The 27,654-nt window shown below is 43.6% G+C and overlaps 1 protein-coding gene across 4 annotated transcripts in view; it reads left to right on the forward strand.

The window, feature by feature from the left end:
- The window catches only part of Iqgap2 (IQ motif containing GTPase activating protein 2), a 274,968-nt gene that overhangs the window by 243,747 nt on the left and 3,567 nt on the right, over nt 1-27,654 (forward strand). For all 4 annotated transcript variants that reach the window (XM_059276313.1, XM_059276314.1, XM_059276316.1 and 1 more), the window contains 6 exons: nt 2,362-2,494; nt 8,901-9,003; nt 10,362-10,503; nt 20,371-20,458; nt 22,994-23,206; nt 26,222-26,382. In XM_059276313.1, coding sequence (XP_059132296.1) covers nt 2,362-2,494; nt 8,901-9,003; nt 10,362-10,503; nt 20,371-20,458; nt 22,994-23,206; nt 26,222-26,382 — 840 coding nt within the window. The remainder of the gene's footprint in view (nt 1-2,361; nt 2,495-8,900; nt 9,004-10,361; nt 10,504-20,370; nt 20,459-22,993; nt 23,207-26,221; nt 26,383-27,654) is intronic.

A 27,654-nucleotide genomic window follows, 5' to 3' on the forward strand; every position in this document is an offset into this window, starting at 1 on the left:
ATATTAGAATAAAACACTCAACTGATGAGTTTTGTTGACCCTAAGAAGGTAACTATTTCTTTTTCCACATTGTTTTCCAGTAGGGAAGAATTGGCCTTATCTGTAACAATGGTAGGAAATGATGCGTTTCCTTTTGGAAAGGTTGGGGAAACCCCAGCTTTTGTATTTATAGACGATCCTGCGTGAACGTGCCCTGCACTGTCCTTAAGCCTTTCTTAGTTGTGTGCCCAAGAGTTAATTCTCTTGCCTCCATTTCTTTCTCCTAATTCTGTCACCAGTCACCCGACAAGGACAGAGAAGGAGTGAAAAGCTGATGGTCACACATGCGTCTGAGAGCTCTGAGGAGACACCTCCATCTTGGCTTGTGTTTGCTCTCCTGTCTGTGGTAGACTATAGAGTTTATGTGACATCAGTGTGACCTCTGTTATCCTCACTTGCAAAGGGACTTCCCAGTCCTCATTTCCTCCAGGTTCACAGCTTATCTACTGAGTCACGTCTCTGTGTGACAGCTGTACCATTTGTGAGAAAGTTAGCCCAAATCCGCTCACTTTGGGAAGTTTGGATTTCTTCAGCTGCCAATTTTACTTCTCACTAACGAGAAGCAATAATATGTCCCTTACCAACTCTCAAATGTTCTTAGACCTTCCTTTTCCTTAATTTGTTTGTTTGAGACAGGGTCATCCTACGTAGCCTTGGCTGGCCTGGAACTCACTATGTAGACCAGGCTGGCCTCGAACTCACAGAGATCTGCCTGCCTCTGCCTCCCAAGAGCATTAGCACACCTAGATCCTTTTTTCTTAAGTTATCCCCACCAGTCTCCTGTTTTCCAAGCTTACCCTTCTAAGTACATCTTTTTCCTCTTCACTCATATTTATTCTGGTATTTATTCTTGTCATTCCTTAGCACCCCATGAACAATTATACACAAGACCTCACAGGAAGACCTACTGTCACTGGGGAGCATGACACCCCAAAATATGACTGCCTCACCTGGCCCAGGGCTGGGAAGGGAGACGTCAGCTCTAGTGCAGAGGCCTCAGGTGTCCTAGAAAACAAGTCATAGATGATTTCAGGCATAAAAAACCCATGAAACTATATAGAATAAAACACATATATATTACACACATTTTATATACACACACACACACACACACATATAAATATCACACACATGCACGCACACACGCACACACATGTATTCGGGAAAAGGTCTCTTGGTTAAAACCTACCAAGGGCTTCTAAACTATAATCACAGACACTTGTTTTTGTTTTTGTTTTTTTTTCCTTTTTCATCTCTCTGTCTTCATCAGCTCTAGTTTAAAAAAAGAGACTTCCTAGGTCTTAGTCTAGGGCATTTTTTGGCATTTGTGTTTTAGCTGAAACAGTCCCTCTGTTGGCCAGGCACCACTGCTTAGATCTGGTATGAAAGAGGAGGCTTAGCTGCCATTTTTGTCAAACTGGTATCAGAACCTTCAGAGGGACGTTAAGGTGTTGTAGACCCAGGAGCTTGTGTCATTTAAGGTAACCAATTGACTAAATTGTTTTTGCAATTACAGTCTCTGTAAAACTTAATTCTCAAGTGAGGAATGATTTTACTTGGGACTGGACTGGGGATATAACTCAGTTGGGAAAGCATGTACTTAGCATGTGAAAAGTCCTGGGATCAGTCTTCAGCACACATACACCACAAAGAGTTGCATGTGATATGTGTTAAGTGTGTGCATGTATTAGGGTAGGTCATGTACATGCATGTGCGCATGCCCCTGGAAGAAAGAGGTTGACATTGGACATTTTCCTCTGTCAGCTTCTACTTCAGTTTTGAGATGTGGCCGCTCACTGAACCTGGAGCTCATCTGTTTGGCTAGGCTGGCTAGCCAATGAGCTCCCAGAATCCACCTGACTGCCTTCCTCCCCAACAGTACAGTCTCAGGCACATGCTACCACAGCTAGCTTTTTTGTGTGGGTGCTTGAGATGCAAACTCCGGTGTTCATGAGTCACCCATTAGGCCAGCTCCTCAACACCAAGGAATTCTTCATCTTACCATTGTCAGTGACATTTCAGAGGTCATTGTTAAAGTTATAACATTGTTACGAAATCCTGCCCATGATCTGATCATACTGGGTCATGGCCCCAAGACCCACACTTAATCTCTCATCCTATTTGAGGACCAGTTTGAGGTTTAGCATCCAGAAGCATGGTTGGGCACCACCATGAAGAGTCACCCTGGAAGAAGCTATAGCAAGTGCCCCAAGGTTGGGATGGAGGGGCGTGCACTAGCCATCATTTCAAAACTTAATTTAGTGACGCTATTCCACTTAGAAATTTGTCTCTATCTTAACACCTCTTTCCCCCTATTTTTAGGAAGTATTTCCAAGAAGCATGTGATGTCCATGAGCCAGAGGAGAAGTTTAATATGGACAAATACACAGACTTGGTGACCGTCAGCAAGCCAGTCATTTATATTTCAATTGAAGAAATCATCAATACACACTTAGTAAGTGGGGTCAAGAGGGGGTCTTGGCCCCAGGTCGTGATCAGACATCCATTCACTGGAAAATGCCTGGTCCCAGCCAGACTTGCAATAGCTTTTGCTTGTGTGTCTATTTTTAAACCCAATAAGCCCCTCCCTTAATTTCTCCCTGACTCTTGGACATTAGTAAAACCCTTCCCAAGCAAGACAGTTAACCTTTGCAATGCAGGATGGTGCAGACACAGTTTAAACCCTGGCCCACATAAGCCGCAGGTTTTGCTCACCTCCCACAGCTGTGCTGCCTAGACCTACCTGCTTCTGCCCCTTTCAGGAGTGCGTTCAGCTTTTGCAGCCATTTTCTGGGAAACAGAGACTGTTCTCTATCTTCTGGTGCCTGGATATATCCATCACTTAATCTTAGCCAAAAGGTCAGGAAGTGATGTGCTGCTCAGAGGGGGGGGTGTCGGGGGGAGAAAGAGGTGGAAACCAGGCTATGCTGGCAGATAAGGACCCTCCTCCTGCAGGATGGCCCGTCATTGTTCTAAAACCAGGTTTCTCAGAATTTCAGTCTGTGCTGTGTCATGGTGCAGGCCTGTGTCTAGTTCTCACGCAAACATCACAATCAGCCATCAGCACCCTACAGTGACACCAGGAAGGAATTAGGAAGCCTGGGGCGGCTTGACCATCATTTGCTATAAAGCGAAGCCAGGCACTGGAGGTTATATCGATAATTGGAACTTATTTTGCCTTTAAATGCAATTGGAACTAAGTTTTGTTTTGTGGAATTTTTGTTGTTTTGGTTTTTTTCAAGGCAAGAGTATCGCTAGGGAGCTCAAGATCCTCCTGCCTCAGCCTCCTGCATGCACACAGGCATGCACTACCACACTGTACCACAGCCTCACCTACTTCACCTGGAATATTATTGATTTATTTGTTTGGGCTTTTTTTTTTTTTTGGTTGAGTTGGAGGTGGGGGTTTAAGATAGTACTTCATTCTGTAGCCCAGGCTTAGACCTAGAAGTTACTATGTAGCTCCCAAGTAGAAAGATTACAGATGTGAGCTACCATGCTTGGCTTGGAACTAGGTTTTTGGAATTCTTAAATTGAATGAGGTAACTTTTTCTCAAACAATTTTAAACTTTGCTAGTCAAAAAAGGTCCTGGGGATGGTTTAGAAATATATCCCAGAGCACCCAGATCTAAATCTGCATCCTAATAATCCCAAGGGATTCAGATCCACACCAAAGTTCTAGAGATCTAGATTTTTCAGTGAAGAATAAATCCAATTTTGGATTGTACTCATCACTGGGGGATGCATCTCAAATACCTATCATTCAAGAGCCATACCCCAATACCTCACCCCACCAGAACTTGGGGCAAACCAGCTGCTTGAAAGTCCAGGCTTTATCATTAAGTACTTCCACAGCTTGAATGGGGGTTTGGAGAAAAGAAGGGCCTAGTTTTGACTTTTGTCTTTCAAGGCTAGAACAGGAAACTGACATTTGCCACAAGTTCTCGATATGTATCAATTAAGTACGTTGGTCAGCTTCCTTTCTGTGGATCCCCTAGATCAATAGCAAAACTGTCCAGCAATGAATCGCTTCCAAAAGTAACTTTCTAGTGAACAAGAAAACATGCACATTTCAGTACTGACCCACTTGACTCCCTGATGGCACTTTATCCATCTCAAATAAATATGATCATCTTGGTCACATGCTTCCGGGAAGGAGTGTCCAAATACAGAAGTAGTGAGACATTCTTTTTGAGAGTGAGGTTCTTTCTCACGGGTGGCAGAGAGAGAATGTTACTGTCCTCATTTAGATTGTTGGGTTCTAAAGGAAAAGGCCGGGCGGTAGTGGTGCACACCTTTAATCCCAGCTGCTCAGGAGACAGAGGCAGGCAGATCTCTGTGAGTTCCAGGCCAGCCTGGTTTACAGAGCGAGTTCCAGAACAGCCAGGACTGTTATATAGAGTCTTGTCTTGGAAAACCAAAAAAAAAAAAAAAAAAAAAAAAAAAGAATTAAAAACAGAACAAAGTCCTGGGAACAGGGCTGGTGACTGGCTTGAAGTTCCTTTGTGCTGGATTGGGAGCAGATGTAATGGGACAATGCGTCACGGAGGAGTCCGTCCTGTCCGCTGTCTGAGTGCAGAGGCGTCTGAGACAGACACAACCCATCAGCTGCCTGGCCTGCCAAGCCCATGGCTGCTTGTTTGGTCCTGGCTCTCTGAAAAACAGGACTTCAGCATCAGCTCTTAAGACAGACGCTTTCAGAAGATGATCTGCGTTCTCTAATTAACAGGATAAAGGGTAGATACTGGCTACGTATAATAAATCCTCCTTCTTAGAGATAGCAGCCAAGTCAGCTGGCCTGTCTCCGAAGAGAATGAGAACATAAATTCACCACCCACTGGATTTTCTTCTCTAACTCCCCCGCAAAAAAAAAAAAAAAAAAGCACACTTCAAGATTCTACCCTTCTGTCTTTATGTCTCTTGTCTGTATCTTTCTTTGAATCCACTTACTTTTAAAAGGGCAATTCGTATTCTTTTGCTTCAAAACTAAATATGTCTATCATGAGAAACTAGCATGCCTTGTCATAAACAGAAACTTGGAAGAAAATAAATATGCTGGAGCTAGGGACCCAGCTCCGATGGTAATACTTTCCTAGAACACTCAGAGCTCCAACACTGTGTAAGTGGAATGTGGCAGTGTTATGTAACCTCAGGGCTCGGAGAAGCAGAGGCAGGGGGATCAGAAGTTTCTGGGATTGCATACTGAGTTCAAGGCCAGCCTGCACCACGTGAGACCCTCTCTTTAAGAAAATAAGTACAATGAACACAGGTCGGATGCATTCTTTCCCTTGTCTTAAAGCTCTGCGTCTGAGGCTGCTACTCCACTAAAAATCCACTCAGCTCCTGGAATGGTAATATATGCCCATCACCCCGGTACTAGGGAAGCTGAGGCAGGACAATTGCTGAGAGTTTGAGAAAGACTGCATAGCAAGTACCAGGCTAGCCAGCACTACAAATGCTCTTTTTAAAGAAGAGGAGGAGGAGGAGGAGGAGGAGGAGGAGGAGGAGGAGGAGGAGGAAAAGGAGGAGGAGGGGGAGGAAGAAGATGCCTACACAATTAGCAAGTGTCTGGAAGCTGTTGAGAAAATTCAGCATTAAACAACCATTCAGGCTGAGTGCAGTGGCACACAACTTTAATCCCAGCACTCGGAGACAGAGGTTGGTGGATCACCCATTGTGAGTTCAAGGCCAGTCTGGTCTACATAATGAGTTCCAGGCCAGCCAAGGCTACCTAGAGAGAGAACTGTCTGAAAAAATAAATGAACAACCCTCCATTAATCTTATAGATTCATGGAATGAAAGAAAATTCCTAACAGTGCTCATGGCTGAACAGGCTAAAGAGGCATGGTTGTATTTAAAATGAGTGGGTTTGATGTTAGATGACTTATACCTCAATTATAAAAATAATAATTAAAAAAAAGACTAGCTTTTGGTTATGATTCACCATTTCACAAGCTCAAGATTAAGTGGCCGTCTCCTGTCCCCAGGGGTGCCAGTAGCCTAGAAACACTGTTTCGACATAGTTAGAAATGCAAACAGAAACAAATGTATTTACTGTCCTTCCGGGCTTCACCTCCCACCCTCCTACTGAGGCCTCAAGAGCAACAGTATTTCTTGTTTGAGGCTTCATGGTCTCCGCAGCGTTTCTGCTGCTCTTGCCTTGAGAGATTCTTGACATTTTCTGACCAACTAAAGTAAGGGGTTTGGGGGAGGGTTGCTGAGAGAGAGTTCAGTGGGGCCTGAGTTCAGTCCTCAGAACTCATGTTTTGGTTTGGGTTTTAAAAGCGGGGTGTGGCCGGGCGGTGGTGGCGCACGCCTTTAATCCCAGCACTCAGGAGGCAGAGCCAGGTGGATCTCTGTGAGTTCGAGGCCAGCCTGGGCTACCAAGTGAGTTCCAGGAAAGGCGCAAAACTACACAGAGAAACCCTGTCTCAAAAAACCAAAAAAAAAAAAAAAAGCGGGGTGTGGATTGCTGAAGAAATGGCTGCGAGGTTAAGCACACTTGCTGCTCTTGCAGAGGCCAGGGGTCTGGTTCCTAGCACCCATGTGGTGGCTTCCAGCACTCTGGAAATGCCCCAGTGCCCTCTTCTGAATCCCTCGGGTACCAGGCATGCAAGTGATGCACATACATACATTCAGGAAAAGCACTCATACCCATAATAAACTGATGGTTTTTTTTTTTTTAAAAAGCTAGACATGATAGTGCCACCTTGCAGTCCCATGGCTGGAAAGGGGAAGACTGGGAGACCCCTGGGCTCTCTGTCTGCCAGCTTAGCCACATGGTGAGTTCCGGGTCTGTGAGAGACCCTGTCTCCAAAAAAAAAAAAAAGTGAGTGATGACTGGGGGGCGGGGAGCACTATAATCTGGTACTGCATGATTTGTCTCTGAAGGTAGATATGTACATACCTTTCCAGCTGCTGCCAGAAGTTGGTAAGAAACTTCTGCCACACTTTATCATTTTTTCCTCATTTGCCGTAATGGCTGTGGGAAACTCAGCGGTGAGGCATTGAAAAACAAGATTGTGCTGAAAAGAATTTTGTGTACCCCTTTCCCACGATAGTGGTTTTCTTTCTTTCTTAGATGGTCTTGTGTTGCCTAGGCCGGCCTCAAACCTTCCGATGATCTTGAACTTCTGATCCTTTCTAATCCCCCTGCCTCCTCATCCCCAGTGCTGTGATTACGGGTCTGAGCTACCACACCCAGTGCTTAGGATCAACCCCAGAGCTTCACCTGTGAGCTACATCTCCAGCCCTTGCTACAGTTTCTTAATGAGCCATTGGCACTTCCCTGTGAGACAAAAGTTAAAGCTGTGCCTATGTCTACAACTTTAATAACTGTCAGAATTACGTTTACTATCTAGGCAGAGCTAGAGAGTTGGCTCTGTGGCTTAAGAGCATGTACTGCTCCCCTACATCCAGCAGTTCACAACTGTCTATAGTTCTAGCTCCTAGATATCACATACTCTCGTCTGGCTTCTGCAGACACTGTACTCATGTGTACAAACCCACACAAATACACACAATTAAAAATAAAATTATTTGCCAGACAGTGGTAGCACACGCCTTTAATCCCAGCACCTGGAAAGTGAGGCCAGGTGGATCTCTGTGAGTTCGAGGTCAGCCTGGTCTACAGAGCGAGTTCCAGGACAGGCTCCAAAGCTACACAGAGAAACCCTGTCTTGAAAAAAACCAAAAAGTAAAATAAAATAAAATCATTTTACATATATTTTAAATGTTTGAGCTTATAATTACAACATTTCTCCCTTTCTTCCTTCCAACCTCCCCCCAAATACCCCTCGTTGCCCTCTTTCATGGTCTCTTTTTTCCTCTGTTACTGAATTTATGTATGTACATCCATATATATTCCTAAATATAACCTACTTGGTCTGTATAATGTTACTTGTATATATGATTTCAGGGCCGGCCTTGGATATTGGATAACAAATTGGTGTGCTCTTCCCTGGGGAAGACTATTTCCTCTGCTCTCAGCTCTCCTTAGTTGCTTATAGTTTTTTTTTTTTTTTTTTTTTTTGTTGTTGTTGTTGTTGTTGTTGTTTAGGGTTGAGGTCTCATGGGCTTTTCCCCCGTCCACTTTGGCATGTCCGTTGGTGTTGTCCTTGTTCAGCTCAGGTTTAGACAGTCATGTTGGTGAGACTTCATGCGTGTAGCTCCTGACATCAGAAGGAGGAGACACAATCTCACAACAACCTCCCTCACCTCTGGCTCCTACAGAGTAGAGGGAGGTCACCAACAGTCCTACCCAGATTTTCCAAAATCTTTTTTGGAAAAAATACTGAGCAATATTGGGTGAAAAATATTGAGAAACTAGGGTGAAGAGTCCAGGAATACAGAAGTATGAAATTGTAAACCTAAAGAAATGAGAGCGGACAGTCTTCGGCTCTGTCAACAACTAAAGGTTAGCTTCTAACTATGGCTCTCTGCTTTACAGACAGCTCCTCTGTCAGCAGCCAGGGGTTAACTTTGAACGATAACTCCCTGGCCCCCTACAGCCGACAACTGCCAGGGACCAAAGTTAACGTGTAGTAGTTGTTTCTACAAGACTCCTAGCATGCGTCCCATGCCTAATGCTGGCTTCTTACTATAAAAGGGGGCTTGATACCTGTCCCCTTTGCCACAGTTTTCAGAATCTCAGACTCTGACTGTCGTCCCAGTCAACTGGTATTCTCTCTTTCCCCACGGTGATTTTTAGAATAAAGTCTGCTTCTGGCTTCATAGACTTTGGTGGTCAGTACCCCATTTTTTGCATGCCCTTGGACCTAACAAGAGCTGGAACTCTGTGAGTCTAGTTGCCTGTGGGGACTGACTTCTGCCTCTGCACGTTTGTTGCTGTCTGTGTATAGCTCCTGCTGGAACATCAGGATGCCATTGTGACCGAAAAAAGTGACCTGCTGAATGAGCTGCTGGAGTCGCTGGGGGAGGTGCCCACAGTGGAGTCCTTTCTCGGTGAGAGCTTATTCTAGTCCTCGCTTGTTCATTTAAAGGATAATAACTACCATTCTCTCTCTCTCTCTCTCTGAAAAAAGCTTTTCTATGCAGTAGATCTTGATCATATTTTCCTCTTCTGCTTTGATTCTGTATCCTCCTCTCCTCCTAACCCACCCAACTTTATGTCTCTTTTTAAAAAAAAAGAAAGAAAAAGAAACACACAACCCCCCCCAACACACACACACACACACACACACACACACACACCAGAAATAAAGAAGCAAGAGACCAATCAGACAAAAAAAAAAAAAAAAAAGCCCAAACAAAGCAATATGAGACAGTAAGTCCAAAACCATGCTATTGAGTTCATTTTGTGTTGGCCAACTCCTCCTATACCCTGAAGTGTGGTTAACATACCCAGTGAGACTCCACTGGAGAAAATTATTTCCTTGCAGTAGATGGGAACTGACACAGAGACCCACAGCCGGACATCACGCAGAGAGTAGGAGACTCCGGAGGGCCCAGTCCTAGGTGGGATGTCTTCAGCACACCCCTCCCCTCAAGGCTCGGAAAGCTGTGCTGAAGAAGAAGCAGGAAGATTGTTAAGAGGGGGTGGTTGGCTCCAAAGAAACAGGGTTTCCCAGACACACCAGGACTGATGAACATGAATTCACAGAGACTATGGCAGCATACATACAGGGCCTGCACAGGGTCAAGCCAGATGGGGTCCTATCACCAAGGGATTGGGGGAGGGGGGTAGACAAGGGCCCCGACCATAACCAAGAAACTGCCTGCAGTTGATACCCCGTGGCAAAGGAAAAATCAGAGTTCTCCTTTGTCTCTCCTTACACAATAAGAACACTCTAACTCAGGGCCAGGGTGTTGCTCCATGGAAAAGTACCTGTTTAGCATGTGCAAGGTTCAACCCCCAGAACCCACCCTCCCCAAAATTCTATAATGTTTTACATCTTGGGTTACAAAATTGTTTGTTCTTGCTGAAGGTAAGCCCTAGAGACAATGAAAAGGACTTAGCAATCTGTTTCACAAAGAAAGGAAACATGGAAAATGAGCCTCTCCAAATATGGCAAAGTCCTTACTGAAATCAAAAGATTCCTTTTATTCACAGTTCTTTTTTTTTTAATTTGTTCTTTTGTGAATATTTATGCCCCACATTAACATTTTGATCCAGTGCTTTAAAATCCACTCCAGATGTCCTAGGATATGCAGGCTTTATGGGGTCTATAAATCTCCCATTTAATTCCTGAGCCTGTCCTGTGTTCTCCAAACCCTTATCTTACAGTGTGAGGCCGTCCGTCCCTACAGGAGCGAACTGGAAAAATAACATTTTTGTTTCCTCTTGTTTTGCTTCCTTACAGGGGAAGGAGCAGTCGACCCCAATGACCCTAACAAGGAAAACACACTCAATCAGCTCTCCAAGACGGAGATTTCCCTTTCCCTGACAAGCAAGTATGACATCAAGGACGGAGAGGCTGTCGATGGCAGAAGCCTCATGATAAAGTAAGTCGTCGTCGGGGGTAACAGTTCATGGTTCCGGCAGTGTGACCCGAACCGTGCAGACTCAAGTGGGGCTGAATCTCAGCAGGCCGTTCCTTCAGAAGTAGGCGAATACTGAAATGCATTGCATTTCCATCAAACCGGAGCATAATGGAGCCTTCATCGTTTAGGAGGGAACTAAATATTATAATAGGCTGTAAAGTTGGCCTTGGTTTTTTTAGTTTTGCATGTCATAATTAGATTCCTTGAAGGAATGAAGTGATTTACTTGAGCATGTGTTTCCGGTGGTTGAAAATTAGCAAGAAAACACTGCTAATCCATTTGTTTTTTTTTTTTTTTTAAGTATAAAACAATGTAAAAAGGGACAGACATGACAGACCACTGCTGGATTTATTGGCTTTTCTTATTAAACTAATCCTGGGTGTGTTCAGCAGCATTGACGTTTATACTCTATTTTACCTGAGTCCAGTTCCAGCCTCTTTCAGATCCCAAAGAGGAGGTATGTAGTTGGCGAGGGGATAGAAGAGACTAACTCTGTGAATGAATCCTGCCTGTTTATTGAAAAAAGGCCACATCATGTATACTCTATAATGGCAAAGGATTGAATGGGAGAAAGGGGGCATATGAGCTGGGGTGTAGCTTGAGATCAGGGATTGAGGAGGCTAGCATTGACCTTGACAAGTTAATAGGCACCAGTCATGTGTTAATGGAGAGCCACAAATTCCTCTTGCCAAAGATAAGAATGTATCCCTTTTTAGTGTGCTGGAACATTCTTCAAGCCCTTGAGGGAATGGGGACTTTTGTCGAAATGCCTAGTCTTGGGAAAAGGACTTTCTCAGGGGACCAAACACTCCATTATAGAATATTGCAGGGGTTTTTTTTATATAGATAAGTTTTTCCAAATATCTAAAGCTTAAAGTGAGCAAAGACAAAGCTAGACAAAGATTACTGAGGAGCTGAATAGACCTTAGGAGCTTATAAATCTTGATTATTAAATATCCCTTATTTATCAAGCCTATGTAACTTTTCTACATTTCCTAGCAGCTTGGTGTTAACTTGTGTAGGCAGAGTTATCACGCCATATGGTTCCAAGGTGGCGGGGATTTTGTTCCAAAGAATTATTTTGTTTAAAGAGGCTGCCATTTTGTATACATTTTCATCCCTCAGAGCCCACACAAAATTTCCCAAAGGAAAAGGCGTAAGGAAACTCCCATAACACATAGTGAGAATCATTAAAAATGAAAGTAAAAGAGTTCTGGAGAATTGGGATCTGCAAAGTCAACATGCTGGGACTTTGTCAAGCAGCACTGGCCGCCATGTGGTCCACGCTACTTCTTCTTTTTTTAATATATATAGTTATATATATATATATATATATATATATATATATATATATATATATATATATTTATAATTGTGAATTTTACACATGACTTGATTATATTCACCCTCCCTCACCCCACTCTTCCCACCCATCTTGTGTCCTTTTTTTTCCCCTCTCTCTCCCATCATGGCCAATTTGTGCTGCCCAAATGATCAGGAAATGTATGGTCTTCCCCTGGAGCATAGTTGACTACTAGGCTACATTTTTAGAGAAAACTGACCCTTCCTAGTCAGCAACTGACAGTTGCTGATAGCTCCTCAGCTAGGGGTGGAACATTGTACCCAACTCCCCCTCTCCATGCTGGAATTATGTCTGGCTTGAGCTTACATGGCTCTTGTGCATGCTCTGGCAACCACTGTGTGTTCATATGCACTGCTCTGTTCAGAAGACCCGGTTCCCTTGGAGTCGTCCACTGCATCTGGCTCTGAGACTCTGTCTCCTCATCCACAATGATCACTGAGCCTTTGGAGGTGGAGGTGCCATATGCGTGTCTCACTTAGTGCTGAACATTCTCTTATTCTCTGCGCCTTGGTCAGCTGTGGGTCTCTGTGTTGGGCATCGCCTACTACAAACAGAAGCGACTCTGATGAAGGTTGAAGGATGCTTTAATCCATGGGTCTAATAGGTCACTAGAGGTTGGTTTGTACTCCGTCCATTTAGCAGAATAATTGTAGCGGGTTCTTGCCTAGGGCCTAGGACCTATCTAGCCATAGGTTCTTGGCCCAATAATGTTACCAAATGCAGGCTCCATCTTGTGGAGCGGACCTTAAATCTACTAAAGAAGTTGGTTACTCCCACAATATTCATGTCCTTATTTCACCACTCAGCATGTCTTGCCAGGCCAGACATTATCGGAGCTCACAGGGTTCATGGCAGAATAACATCAGTGATTACTTTTCTCTTCTGATAGTGTGCATAACACCTTCCAGCAATGTGAAAGCTGATAGAAATGGAGCTTCTAGGTCTACATCAGCTTGGTTTTCCCATGTTCTATGATCTATGTTCTATATTTCCATGTTCTGTGTGGTTCCTTTAGCAATAGGGTCTTTTTGCCCTCAAAGACTTCAAGGAAGCATTCACATTTAAAACAAATACTGTTTTTCTCATGCTTGTGCCCCGTAAGTCTCTTATAGGTAGAGTAGGAAAGAGAGATTCTCCATCAAACACCATAGATGAAAACGGCACACATCAAAAGCATGTGCTCCCCAAACAACGCAGTACTCAAGACCCTAGATAAACAGAAGAATGTATGTTGGCACATAGAGCAGTTATATAATGAGATGAGATGGAGACTGAAGAAGGATAAAAGGGGGCGCACAGGAATAAGCATGCATTAAGATGCCATTACATACACATATTCTGAGTTCTGTATCCCAAGTGCCAATGTTTGTGTATGAGACAGAAGCCGCGGCACTAATGTGCTTCAGAAAGCGTTCCTCTCTTGATTGTCCCCAGAGAGTCAACCATTCCTGTGAATGCCACAAAGCTTCCTAGGTGTGCTGCGTTTGGGACCTGGGTCGCTTTGGTGCCGTCTGTTTATTTTGTGGTTGGATCAGGGAAGGAGCCGTCCATTCACTTGAGAGCCCCATGGGTGGCATGAGGTTGGGCCCAGCAATAAAGAGGCCAGCACCACTCCTGCCTCTAGAGTTTGAGGTCTTTGGGCTGGCAGTGAAGAGGACGGTGCCGCCCCAGGGCCCAGGCTCAGCTGCAGGTCAAGGCCGTGTCTGTGACCTCATAAGGCCAGGTGCAGCCTTGTACAATTGATGACCAAGTCACACTGAACTTTCTGTCAGCTCAGGACAGAGTGGGGAAAAAACGGGGGAGAAGAAATATGTACCCTGACTTCCTCTGTGCAACGGCCAATTATCCAGATAACTGGAAATGCAGATGGTGTGGCTTGGCCATGCAAATGGAATTAGACCAAGTCTCCCATGAGCTCATAAGCTTTGTCCTTAGAAGTTATGGGAAGAAATCGCCTCTTAATTGGTTCTGTCTGTTGTTCGAATGCCATCCTCTGGGTGCCGTCAACTCTAATGTCTACACTGATGAATAGGAATTAGTTTGGGTCATCTAAAGTAGGAAATCATCTGAACAGAATATGCATGTTCACTGATTGGAGACAGGAGTCACCACAGTTCAGCACATTCTTGGAATTCACATTTTAAAAATAAAACCATAAAAGTCGGGCGTCTTTGGGGAGGCATGGGTCTTGGTCTGGGAAGTGCTCCTACCTTGCCCACCCTGGTTCTGCAGCAGACTCCAGCTCCCCTGTGCATGCTGCCACCTCAGATCTCTCCTTTCATGGTGTGCTGTGTGGAACTGGCCAGTGGTTTTGAGATACTTATAGCATATAACCTGTTACTCCAACAATTTAAAAGTGCATAGTTCAGTGACATTTTGGGACATTCACAATCTAATACAATCTAATACAATCATCAACCCTACGAGAGTATCCTGAGGGTATCCTGTGCATTCAGAGAAACATGCTGGGCAGATGCAAGTCATGCCGGGCAGATGCATGCCATGCCAGGCCGGGCATGGCAGCGGCGGCAGTGGCGGTGGCCAGTGATACATAACCCAGATGATGCATCCACATGGAGAGTTTATTATAATAGAGAAAGAGGTAGAGAGACAGAAAGAAGGAGACAGAGAAAGAGGTGGGGGTCGAGGAGTGCATACCTCGTGGGAGTGAAGCAGAAAAGGAGAGAGAAGAAGGGGGGGAGTTTTTCCTTTCACATGCAGGGTGGCGCCAAGGGGTGGGATCAGAATATTAACACTACCGAGTTCCAGAATATCTTCAGCTTGCTCGAGTCAGGCCCTTTGCCCTTGTTCTCCAGACCCTACTAGCTGCTCGTCTGCATTCTGTCTCCATGAACTTAACTGTTCGAGATATTTTGAATAAATGGGATGCTTTAACGTGGTCTTCTGTACCTGGTTTTCTTTTTTTTTTTTTTTTTTTAATTTATTTATTATGTATACAGTGTTCTGTCTGCATATACACCTGCAGGCCAGAAGAGGGCACCAGATCTCATTACAGATGGTTGTGAGCCACCATGTGGTGCTGGGAATTGAACTCAGGACCTCTGGAAGAGCAGTCAGTGCTCTTAACCTCTGAGCCATCTCTCCAGCCCCCTGTACCTGGTTTTCTTTATCCATGTAGTTTTAGTGGTGCCATGTTAGGGCACGAATCAGTATTTTATTCCTTTTCATGACTGCATAGTACTTCACCGTATGGCTATATTTTGTTTACTGATTCATCTGTTAGTAGACGTTTGGGTTGTTTGCACTTATGAGCTGTGACTAGTGCTATTATATATACATCCAGACACAAGTCTTTGTTTAAACACCTCTTTTCTTTTGGTTATATAGCTGGACATAAAATTGCTAGTGTACATGGTCATCCTCCATGTAGTTTTTTGGTGGCTCACCAAACTGTTTTCCATAGTGGCCACACCATTTCACACTCCCCTACAAAATACAAGGTTCCAACTTTTCTCCACCTTCTCACACCCCCTTTGTCTTCTTTTATCGTTGGTCATCTCAGTGGGTGTAGAGTATTTCACCGTGGCTTTGATCTGTAAGTCCACACCCATTAGGGATGCTGAACACATTTTCACGTGCTTGTTGAGCAGCAGCCCATCACCTTCATAGAGTATTCATTCAAATAGAGTCCTTTCCTAGCATTCATGTGGCCCTGGGTTCCCAGTACTGAAAACAAATATCCTTTACCTAGTTTTAAATGAAGTTGTTATTCTTGGGTTGAAAGTATTTCTTATATAGTCACATTAGCAGATCTGTGATCTGCAAATATTTTGCCTCTTATATTTATATGAAATTTTATATAGAAAAGGACATTGGGGCTGAAGAGATGGCTCAGCAGTTGAGAGCCTTGTTGCTCTTGTAGAGGAATTGAGTTTGATTCACAGCACCCACATGGCAGCTCACAACCATCTGTATCTCCAGTCCCAAACTCCAAAGGCATCAGGCATGCATGTGTTGCACAGGCATACATGCAGGCAAAATCCTTATACACACAAAATAATAAAATAACTAAGATAGAAAAGGACACTAATAAGAAAGAAAAAATGTCAACCCAAAGACGAGAAGGATGGAGGGAGAAGAACAGAATGTGCATCCGTGTGTGTGTGTGTGTGTGTGTGTGTGTGTGTGTGTGTGTGTACACGTGTGTACACGTGTGTGTACTACAACACTCTCAGGAACCTCATGAGGTTGGAGGTTACCATCAGAATTTAAGGATGAGAACAGTAAGGGCAAGGCAGATGTGAACAGATGTAAACTTTTCCCTGGGCAACAGGCCAGTTACTGGAATAGAGATTTAAACCCAGATAAGCGTAAGTCCTCCAGAGCCTACAATCTCAGTCACAGAGTTTTACAATCCCTAAGGGCACACGGCCTTTGTGCCCTAGAAAAAAAAGAGTGAAAATTGCTACAGGAGAGTGACGTGGATGTGAGGTACACAGAGTGCATTCACTGGAATAGGAAGAACCTGAATTCCCCTGGACTTTCCTCTTGGGCTGCCACCATTTCCTCAGTACTACCAAGCATAGTGTATTTAAAAACAAAAACAAAAACAAGCCTGCTGTGGAAGAGCCTTGGATGACAAAGGATACTGCTTCAAAGTGTCACCTATTAGTCATAGACCCAGCAAGGTGTTCTGTTGGCTTCATCCTCATAGAAAAGGGCAGGGAGGGCTCATCCCATGAGATCATACATTCAACCGCCTGTAAATTAGAAGGAACTATACAACTATAAATCTCTCTCATTATAACTTCCATTCATCTTCAACTATGTGACCTTATGACTTTATTCAGCTTGATTTTTCACAGAACTATGTGCTTAACTTGAGCCAGTATTTGTGGTTTTTCAGTCACATTTAGCTGCTCTGGTGTTCACATTGTCATCTCTCAAGAATGTTTCTCCTTCCCCGTGACTCAGTTGAAATAGCCATTATCCTACCCCAGCAGGAGTGCTCAATGGCAGAGGTGGCGTTGGAGGTCTGCTGCTAAAAGTATGTACTGACATGACTGTGATTTTAAACACCACCAAGTATTTCTGAGCACGGATTCCCTGTCAGCCTTGGGCATGCTGTACAGCGGAAAGCAGAGCCATGGATGGAGTGGCCAGGCCCAAGGAGCCTCGACCACTTGCAATGCTCTGTGCTCTTTTTCACAGCAGAGCTCTGATGAGTAAACTCCCTGGTGTATTTCATTATTCTTCAACAGTTCTTTCCCAGAGTTAGAGGCCTCTTTGTGTTTGGATGAGCCTGCCTCCCAGATGGCTGAACAGTGTAGAGGCTGATACACAAATCAGCTGGACACAGCCAGAAAGTTAGGCTCGCACTGGGTGAGGAGGGAGGAGCATTAAGAAGGTCACTGGCAACCGACCGTGAGCCAGAACATGAACTCTGTGTAAATGCTACTCTGCAAAGACTTAAAGACCTCGGGGGCTTTTCTTGGAAAGCTGCTAGGAGAAGAGAGGATAGTGACTTGGGCTGTGACTCAGTGGTAGAGAATGGACGTAGTGTGTTTAAGTTTCGTGCACAGCACAAACAGGAGGTAGGACACAGAGCAGGTTGTTCCCACAGGATGATGAGGGACAGGGGAGGATGCAGAACCAGCAGCTCACCTTCTCTTCTGCAGGGCTAGACACCCGAGTGTGATCTTTGTCTGCCCATTAAGCCTCCTGGCTCTTAGTTGCCCCGTTCGTGTCTCAGACAGTGGGCCGTCTTCCAAAGTCCTCTTGTGCTGAGGTCCTATGACTAACCAGGTCCTCAGACTACTAGCTTCTGGTTGAAGAATGGAATGTTTGACTATTGCACTTTCAAAAAAAATTGTTTTTTAATATGATCCACACATGGAACCTTAAATTTTCTCAAAGCCACATTCTAAAAAGATTCGGGTGACATTATTTCTTGTCTTTTGCTTTTCCAGTGAGATGTTTATTATATAATTTTTAAAATGACACATAATGATTGTTCCTATTTATAGAATGTAGGGTGACATTGCAATGCACAGATGTCATATGCAGTGGTCAGATCAGGGTAAGTAGCAGGTCTGGCACCACATTCGTATATCAGTGGCTTTTGTAGGGAGCTGAAGTTGTCTAGTAATATGTCCTGTATCAAAAACATTTTCATTTCTGTACATAATGAATAGAAAAGATTGTTTAGGAGGTATTGTGTGTTCTTCCCTCTGCTAAGTCTTTAAGTTAGAGTGTGTGTCCAAACGCACATCTTTCCCACCCGGTCCAGCCAGGTTTCAGGTGCTCCTTGGTACTTGATGTCCAGCAGCTGCCATCTTGCACAGCATAGCGTTCATGGTTACAGGAGTGCTCGCCATCTGTTAGACCCCAGCACACAGGGCTTTCATATGACGTCTTTCTGTCAAATTGTCTGCATTTTAAAAATGGAAAAATATAAGGATTATGTCATTTGTACTGGTCCATTCAGCTCATAAGTAACAGGAATTGGGGGGTGGGCATGGAGGGCAGCAGTGGGAAGGGCGGGGTCTCAGAGATGGCCTTCAACCTACCTGCCCATAATGCCCTTAGCTCCTTGGCACACAGTTGGGAGGGGGACTTCAGATCCCTGCCCTCAAAGCAGGTGCTGACTTGGTTATATATAGACTGTGGAGGTGGGAGAATTTTAGCAATGAATTCCACAGGCATGACATCATCTAGAATTCCAAGAAAGAAGGGGGTTATTTAGGCAATTTGTCCATCAGCTTACTTATAGCAAATAAACAATTTTCTGTCCTGATGGGGGCGGTTATAAGTAATGTCACTTATTTGATAATTGGTGGAAGAGAGTACCTAAAATGTTATTTCACATAAGAATCTCTCACTGTTGGCATTTTTTAAGTCATCTAAAGCTTTTATTTTCAACTCAGTGTTTCTGCCTAAAGGCCAAGCCTGGTGGAGGATGCCTGTAATCCAGACACTTAGGAGCTCACATTTGGAGCCAGCCTGGGCTAGAATACTAAATCTCTGTGTGGGGAAGCATAATCATGTTTCTGTCTAATTCATTCCTGATGATGGTTGGAAGAAGCTGGTGTGTGTGTGGGAAGGGACACACAGCTCTCTGACCTTGGCCGCCTCAGAAACAGTGCCACCTCCCCCTGGGCTATAATTAGCTGTGTACCCCTTGATTCCCTGGAGTCTTTAGCTGTGCATTGTCAGACAGCCTGAAAATCCCCAGCAGCCAAGGGTCATGGGGCTAGAGGAAACTGCTCTCCAGAGACCAGGGAGAAGGGAGGGGAGGAAGCTGTTCTCTCTTCTTGTGCAGACTTGAGATAAATAGGAAATGAGAAAAAAACTCGTTTGCTTATCCCATTATTTATCTCATGTCTGGTGTCTCACATTTGGGGTTAACGCGGTCTCATTCGGGAGCAGCCGCCCTTCTGCTTCACAGTGTGACCCATTTTCGTTTCCAGTTTCATGTGATGTGGCCATTTCCTGCTGTGGCCAGGGAAGAAATTCATTCTCCGACAGAGCTGAAAGTCCATAGGGGAGCAGGGCTGCAATAACTGTGAAATTGCAGATCTGACCTGTGTGTAGTTCAAGGCAAGGTCTGTGGGTGTTTCTGTCTTTTGAAAGAGGACCTCTTTCCAATAACACACTTTCCATCCTATGTAACAGTGATCGAATGTGAACGCTTGCCTTTTATGGTTGTGTTGTTGTTGTTGTTGTTGCTGCTATGTGGTGTCTGTAGTATGGGGGATTGAATTTTGGGCCTCACACATGTTCTATGGAGATGCATCCCTACCTCCCCCTCCCCCTCGATGTAATTACATACCCTGATCCCTAATTAAAAGGGCAGTCAGTTTGCTGACGAGCACCTATGGAAGAAAGTATGGTTCAGCACTTCCAGGGTGTTCTCCAGCCCTCAACTTGTCTAGAACAGCTCTTGGTTCTCAGCTCCAAGCAAGGCCCTCTCTGCTCACCTCCTGTGTCCTGGAACTCCCAGTCTCTTTGCTGGGCTCCCCAGAAGCCCAAAGCTTCCAAGTCCACAGGGTCCTTCTGCTCCCATTGGCCTTCTCGCTGTCGTATAACTTTTTCCACGCAGGGAAAGCAGAGATTTAGTTCTGATGTGTTCACAGGCTCGGGAGTCAATGCTGGGGGTAAGGGGTGGGGTCTTCCTATGTCCTTTACAGCAGCAGGCCATATCTGCAGCACTTGTCTCTGCTGCCCTTCAAAAAGTAAGCTGTCATAAATGAAAAAAAAAAATTCTGTAAGGACTCTTATGACATATTTGTGTACGTTTCTGAGAGACTAATCTTACAGCATTTAGCATATGAAGTCCAGACTATGCTTATCGGGCATATGCAGGCTTTTAGGAGCTTTGAGCAAGAACACTTCACTTTAGGGCATCATCATGGAAAATGCTTTATGTATTCACAAGGGAGAAACAGATTTTTGTGCATCAAGACTGCTGCCTGAACATCTGTCTCCTTTTTCTCATTTTTAAGGACCAAAAAGCTGATCATCGACGTGACCCGGAACCAGCCAGGGAGCACACTGATTGAAATCTTAGAGACCCCAGCAACGGAGCAGCAGGTGACTTGTCTCTATGTGAACAATAACAAGTACACTCAATAGATGACAGTGTTCTTAGTCTCCACACCAAATATTCACTGTGACATAGGGGAACATATGTGTCTGAAGTCCCTTGCTGTAGACAACCAAGTTCATCCATATCTGAAGCCCACATGGAATATCAGTGGGAGAGACATGAAAAACACTTTCTCAAATGTGTGCTGGCTGTTATTTATTGGTTTATTTATTTCTACAGTAGGGATAGAGTTCTGAGCCTTTCAGAGCTTCTGGGTGTAGACCTTAAGCTTTGACATTCAGTAGATGGCTGGATAGATCAGTGAAGAAATAGTTCTGCTTGATAGAATGTCAAAAATCCTTGTTATGTATTTACTAACTTAGAAGAGAGATGTTTCACAGATCAACGGAGTTTTCCAAGTGCATCCAAAATTAATGTCTAAGACCATGGCGTATTCACAATCTAATACAATCATCAACACTACCTGTTATGGTTTATTATTATGCAGGGGGAGCCCCCCTATGAGAGTATCCTGAGGGTATCCTGTGCGTTCAGAGAAACATGCTGGGCAGATGCATGCCATGCCGGGCCGGGCATGGCAGCGGCGGCAGTGGCGGTGGCCAGTGATACATAACCCAGATGATGCATCCACATGGAGAGTTTATTATAATAGAGAAAGAGGTAGAGAGACAGAAAGAGGGAGACAGAGAAAGAGGTGGGGGTCGAGGAGTGCATACCTCGTGGGAGTGAAGCAGAAAAGGAGAGAGAAGAAGAGGGGGCAGGAAGACCAGGAGTTCAGGGCCAGCCTGGGCTATCTCAACAACAAAAGGAAAAAAATAACAATTATTATTCAGTTCATTCTGAAATAAATCAATTAATCCCAGTGTTATTATTTTAGTGCCAATAATTGCCTCTGATATAAATCAATCAATCCCAGTGTTATTATTTTAGTGCCGATAATTGCCACTCGCTAGTCAAGTTAACAGAATTATCTAATTACTTCTTAATGGAAGTGCTCATAATTTTCCTATTCTTCTTTTTTTTTTTTTTTTTTTTTTTTTGGTTTTTTTGAGACAGGGTTTCTCTGTGTAGCTTTGCGCCTTTCCTGGAACTCACTTGGTAACCCAGGCTGGCCTCGAACTCACAGAGATCCGCCTGGCTCTGCCTCCCGAGTGCTGGGATTAAAGGCGTGCGCTACCACCGCCCGGCTTTCCTATTCTTCTTAATGTAATGGGTTGCCAAGAAATCATTCTATCTCCAGATTTAATTTTTAAAAAAATCAAAATTTCAAGCCATTTTATATGTTCAAATGTGTGAATGTTTTTAAGCAATCTGGATATATAAATATTCTGTTTCAAGATAAAAGTTTTTTAGCTCTGATTATCTCAATTTTTTTCCCAAATGTATTATTATAAGTTAGTGACAGAAACCGTGAACATACATCTGGACTCTTTTATATCTGTCTCTATGCTTCCTAGCTTGTGACTGAGGACACTTAGAACTCTGGGCCTTAGTAGAAATAGTTACTTTTTTTTAAAGATGTATTTATTTTATGCATATATGAATGCTCTGCCTGCATGTATGCCTTTACACCAGAAGAGGGCATCAGACCCCACTATAGATGGTTGTGAGCCACCATGCAGTTGCTGGGAATTGAACTCAAGACCTCTGGAAGAGCAGCCAGTGCTCTTAACCTCTGAGCCATCTCTCCAGCCCCTAGAAATAATTTCTAATTCATGGGGAAGACTAAATGAGAAGGGGGGAGACATGCTAAATGGATGCCATCATGGCTGGCACGGATTAAGTATACTGGCTGTCAAGTCTGTTGTCTGCTGCTGATGACCCAGTGAGCCATTTCTGTGCCCTGTGTGCCCTGTGTGCCCTGTGCCGACGTTACTCTAATAACAGTTGTGGCACAGAAATTGATCTGTGGTGTCAGTTGTCTTGTGCGGTGAAATAGACGACCATCCGTCTCCTTGTATGGCAGTTATCTTGGACATGCTGGTTCGCGTTCATTTGTGTGCACATTGTGGGTTTAGGAACTATCATCTGTGGGAATATCTCTACCCTGTGGTTCAAAGGAACCCAGCCAAGTTGACTGTGTCAGTGATCCTGGGATCAGAGTGCAGCTCTCTGGCTGCTTCGCTGTTAAATGGCCTATGAATCTCTGACAGCGTGGCTGGTTTGTGAAGCTTTTAGTGGGCCCTCTGAGCCACGTATTAATACAATCTATTTTTAATTTTCTCCACTGGGCTACCCAGAAATTGAGATCCTTCATCCAAGGAATTACAAAGTAACGGTTATACTAATGTCACCTTGGCAAGAAAGCAGCACCTTTGAATTCTGGCCAGATTAGGTCCATTATCGCTACCGGGTGTTTTGTTTTGTTTTGTTTTGTTTTACTTTAAAGTGGAAGTGATTTTTTTCCCAGGGTTTACTTCAAAACCATAAAGAGCACATTTGAGTGCTAATCTTTAGATTTCAGCTTGTGACACGGAGTGATTGGAGGAAAAGTGACGTTTCTGGTATTTTCTTTTTAGGAACTGGAGCATGCCAAAGACATGGAGAGCCGTGCCATTGTAGACTCCAGGACTCCAGAAGAAGGGAAGCAGGGCCAAGCCATGATGGAAGATGCATGCCTGCCTCTTGAGCAAAAGAAGAGGAAGATCCAGAGGAATCTCCGGACATTGGAGCAGACTGGACATGTGTCATCCAAAAATAAATACCAAGACATTCTCAACGAGATCGCCAAGGTGTCTGGAGATAGTCTTCTTCCATTTTCACGTAGACATTTGCTAATCAGTGGCACGTGCTGGGTGTCCTGTGAGGTGATATAAGGGCCTCATCGGTGCATACATAGTTCCTGTTTTGCTTAGTGTTCTGCATTTTTTAAAGGTTTCAAGGAGATTCATGGCTTTTATACAAAATAGATACAGTTCCCCAAGCCAAGAATACTTGAGACACACCAGGGATCAATGCCCTGGGAGTGTTGAACAGTCTTGTTACTACTTGAAGCCATGGATGCTTGGTTTTTTGTTTGTTTTATGACCCTTTGGGAAATATGTTTTTCTTCAATGCTAATTGCCATACAGCCCAACTGCCCTTAGGATCTTCCACTGAGATGGTAACTTTGTCCCTGAGAATTTGCTTCTAAGCAGTTTAGCCTTACTGCAGCCCAAACTTAAAGGTGTTTCTTTCTCGGTTTTCATTTCACATTCCGGACTTGAGAACTTCCTGCGAATGTGATCTCAGCTTCGTTCAAGGAAACACAGGAAGTGGTTGAGATCTGTTTATTGATGATAAGGGAGGACATATTTCGGTAAAAAGTACATTTCATTCTTTTGATTCAAATGTACACGTTAATGTGGATCTGAGCTTAGAGGCAGTTAAATAATTAGAGAAAAAAATCTATTTTGTCATCCTCTGGGGAAATGCACAGTTTGAATCTTCAGTGGAAAATTATGGTCACTTTTAGAGGAATGATGATTTCTCCTTCCCTGAGCAATACAAAGAAGCTAGTATTTCTTTTTATAGTTTGGGGTGGAGAATATTTCTCTTGAGGTATATAAGACAGAGAAACCAATGCTGTTTGCCATCAATGAGAAGGCTCTGTTTAGTAATGAATTATTTCAGAAGCTGTAGGGGAATATGCCTTATAATTCCTGAAACAGTTGGTTTTAATTTGTTCACAAAGGAAAAATAATGTTAAGCAGGCACCATTTTCTCAAGTGAAATATTTTCATAGCTTACTGAATAATTTTTTTAATTGTTTTATTTAGAGAGAGAGAGCAAATGTGTATGTCTGAGTGTCAGTACATGTACCACAGTATTTGTGTGGAGGTCAGAGAACAACCTTTCACACCTACCTTTTTGAGGCGGAGTTTCTCTTGTCTCTGTTGTATAGAGAACTTCAGGCTAGCTGGCCTACAAGCTTCCAGCCAACTCTTGTTTCCACCCCCATCTCCCATCTCTGTAATTCATGCTGGAATTACAGATTATGGGCTCTGGGGATCAAACTCAAGTCATAAGGCTTTCGTGGCAAGCAATTTTACCCACCAAGAAATCTCCCCAGCCTTTACTGGGTGACTTTTTAAAACCTAGATCTGCAAGTTTAATTTTAACACAACTCTCGTAATCTATAAACAGTAAGACAAAACAGTTTGTATTCTAGGAATTCTATTTAAATCTAAGTACAGTCATTTCTTGCTATCTGGAGGGGATTAGGTTTAGGATTCCAGCTAATAACCAGAATCCATGATGCAATATTTGCATATGAGCTAATCACATCCCCCTGTGTGCGTTTTACTCAAAAGTAAAATGAAATGGTTTATCACTATCTTGCTAAGACTGTCTCACTCTGAGCAATCTTCCTGACTCGGCCTCTTAAGTGGCTGGGACCAACAAGTATATGCCATCGTGCCTAACTTCCCCATATACTCGAAGTCATCTCCCATATATATTATCTAGATACTTACAATGCCAAATACAACCTAAGTGCTGTGTAAATACATGTGATACTGTATTGCTTAGGGAGTAAAAAGAGAAAGGGCTGGATATGCTCATTACAAAGACAATTTTCTTTCTCCCCTTATTTTCAGTTATTTGTTCAAATCCATAATGTGGAACCGTGAAATGGAGAGTTAGTCAATTGTAATAGTTTTCACTTTTGAATCTTCTCAAGTTATGAGAGTCATGGATAAGGTGAAATAATATGTAAACATAAACTTCTTTGGCTTAAAATAGTCTTCAAAGAGAAAAGTTGAACACAGTCTGAGGAAATCACATTTCTCTTGCTAATGTTTTCTTTGTACTCCTTTTCTTTTACTAATTTGAAGAAAGAGTCTCTTGTATTCCAGGCTGGTCTGTACCTTGTTATCCAGCCCAGGGAGACTTTGAACTTCTGAACTGCTTGCCTCTGCCTCCTAAGTGCTGGGATTACAAGTGTGTACCATCGTGCCTAATGTATGTGCTGGGGAGTGGAGCCAGGTTGTTGAGCAAGAACTCTACCAACCGAGCTACATTCCAGCCTTTTGTGCCTCTTTTAAAACATTTTTTCTTAAACTATTTGGTGATTCTCAAATTACATTTTTGGCTTTGGGGTGGGGGTGTCTGTCTGTGAAATGTGTATTTGTGTGTGTGTCTGTGAAGTATGTATGTTTGCGTGTATGTGTTTGTGAAGTGTGTGTGTGTGTGTGTGTGTGTGTGTGTGTGTGTGTGTGTGTGTACTCTTCCATGAGTAGGTATATGGGAGCCAGAGGTCAGCATTGGGTGCCAGTATTTCCACTTCTTATTTCTCTATAGTTCTTATTCGGTTCTCTAGCTTGCTGCCTTATTTTTTGAGACAAGTGTCTCACTGAACCTGGATCTCACAGCAGTTTCAGCTAACTGGCTGGCCAGTGAGCCCCCAATGGGCCTGTCCCTGCCCCACCCCCACCGTGCCTAGCTCTTGGTGGGTATGAGGGATCTGAACTCAAGTCCTCACGAAAGCACTTTACGGACTCCGAGCTGTCTTCCCAGGCCCTTCTCTCATCTGGGGGAAATATAAACTTTAGTAACCCTCTTAAAATAGAAGATGGACGTTTTCCAGTTCTGAAGCAGAAAGTGATAACGACGTGTTGTGGTGTTGTGGTGATGCATATAATGAGGTGCCTGAGATGAACTAGAACCAGCAGTTAGCCGCTGGCCTGCTGCTCGTTGGTCTTCTAAAGTATCAATCTCACAAAGCGAGTCTTGCTTCAGCCTGTCATTACAGCCTTTACTCATTTCAGGATATTCGAAATCAAAGAATCCACCGCAAGCTTCGAAAAGCTGAACTGTCAAAACTTCAGCAGACCCTGAACGCACTTAATAAGAAGGCAGCGTTTTATGAAGATCAAATTAATTATTACGACACCTACATAAAGACTTGTGTCGACAACCTGAAAAGAAAGTGAGTTCACGGTCATTCATAATGTCATGATTTGTACGGGGCGACCTACAGTGCTGGCGGTGGCATGGGTTGGCTTTGGAAGTGTTCCGGTTTTGTTCCTATTGTTGATAAAGACATAACCAAAGAAAAGGGTCCCCTTGGCTTACATGCCATCCCAATCACAATCCATCATCGAGGGAACGCAAGGCAGGAACCTGGAGGCAGGAGCTGAAGCGGAGAACACAGAGGAGTGCTGCTTACTGGCTTGCTGCTCCTCATGGCTTGCTCAGCCTGCTTTCATAGAGAACCCAGGACCACCAGCCCAGGGATGGCACCACCCACAGTGGGCTGGACCCTCCCTCATCATTTACTAATGAAAATGCCCTACAAGCTTGCCTACCCAGTCTTATGGAGGCATTTTCTCAACTGAGGCTCCCTCAATTGACTTTAAAATCTCAAATGACTTTAGATTGTGTCAAGTTGACAGACTGCTATCCAGAACATATATATATTCCTTGATTTGAGAATGTTAATGAAGAACAGGATGTTTGTTTACCTGATAGTGTTAGACACAGTCAGGTATTTGCTAATTGCACAGAGCAACTTAACAATTTAAAATTTCATGATTTGAAATTCCTTGTTGGCTTTTTTTTTTAAAGGCATTACTGACACAATAGGCCAAATTTGGCAGTTCTCTCATATCCATTAGTTAGAAATTATAGATTTTTTTTTGTATACAATATAATGACTCTCAGTGACTATTCTTTGCTGATAATTATTCTTATCACTAGACTGGGTCAATGCTGATTAAACTTTAATTACGCATTTAGATATGTGATACAATATTTTCAGATAACCTTTGTCTGCGAAAGAGCAATAGGAAATGATACTCTGTAGGAAAATCGATGGTATGAGTCATAGGAAGTCTGCTGACGGGAGACAACCTTCTCATCACCCCACTTGGGTCTAGTCTTTTTATTTATTTGCTTGGGGACTGTGCAGATCTTTTTTAACACTTCACCCAAGAAGAACTCAACCAAGCAAATTTTCAGCAGAGAATGATCATTAGCGGTTGGCCTCACGTGGCTGTAACAGCCACGTGAAGCCACAAACTCTAGTCCTGACATGGGTTCTGAGTCTCGCATGCATCGTGTGGTCTCGATTTTCTCGTGTTTAACGTGGGATTGAGAGTGGCAGCTCCTCAGGTAGTGCTATGAACGCTAAATGGAATGATTTATAGCAAAGGAATGCATTAATTTCAAAGCACCGTGGCAACCACTCATTTTGGAAAAT

The sequence above is a fragment of the Peromyscus eremicus genome, chromosome 11 (genome assembly GCF_949786415.1).
Source record: "Peromyscus eremicus chromosome 11, PerEre_H2_v1, whole genome shotgun sequence".
Classification (NCBI taxonomy): domain Eukaryota; kingdom Metazoa; phylum Chordata; class Mammalia; order Rodentia; family Cricetidae; genus Peromyscus; species Peromyscus eremicus.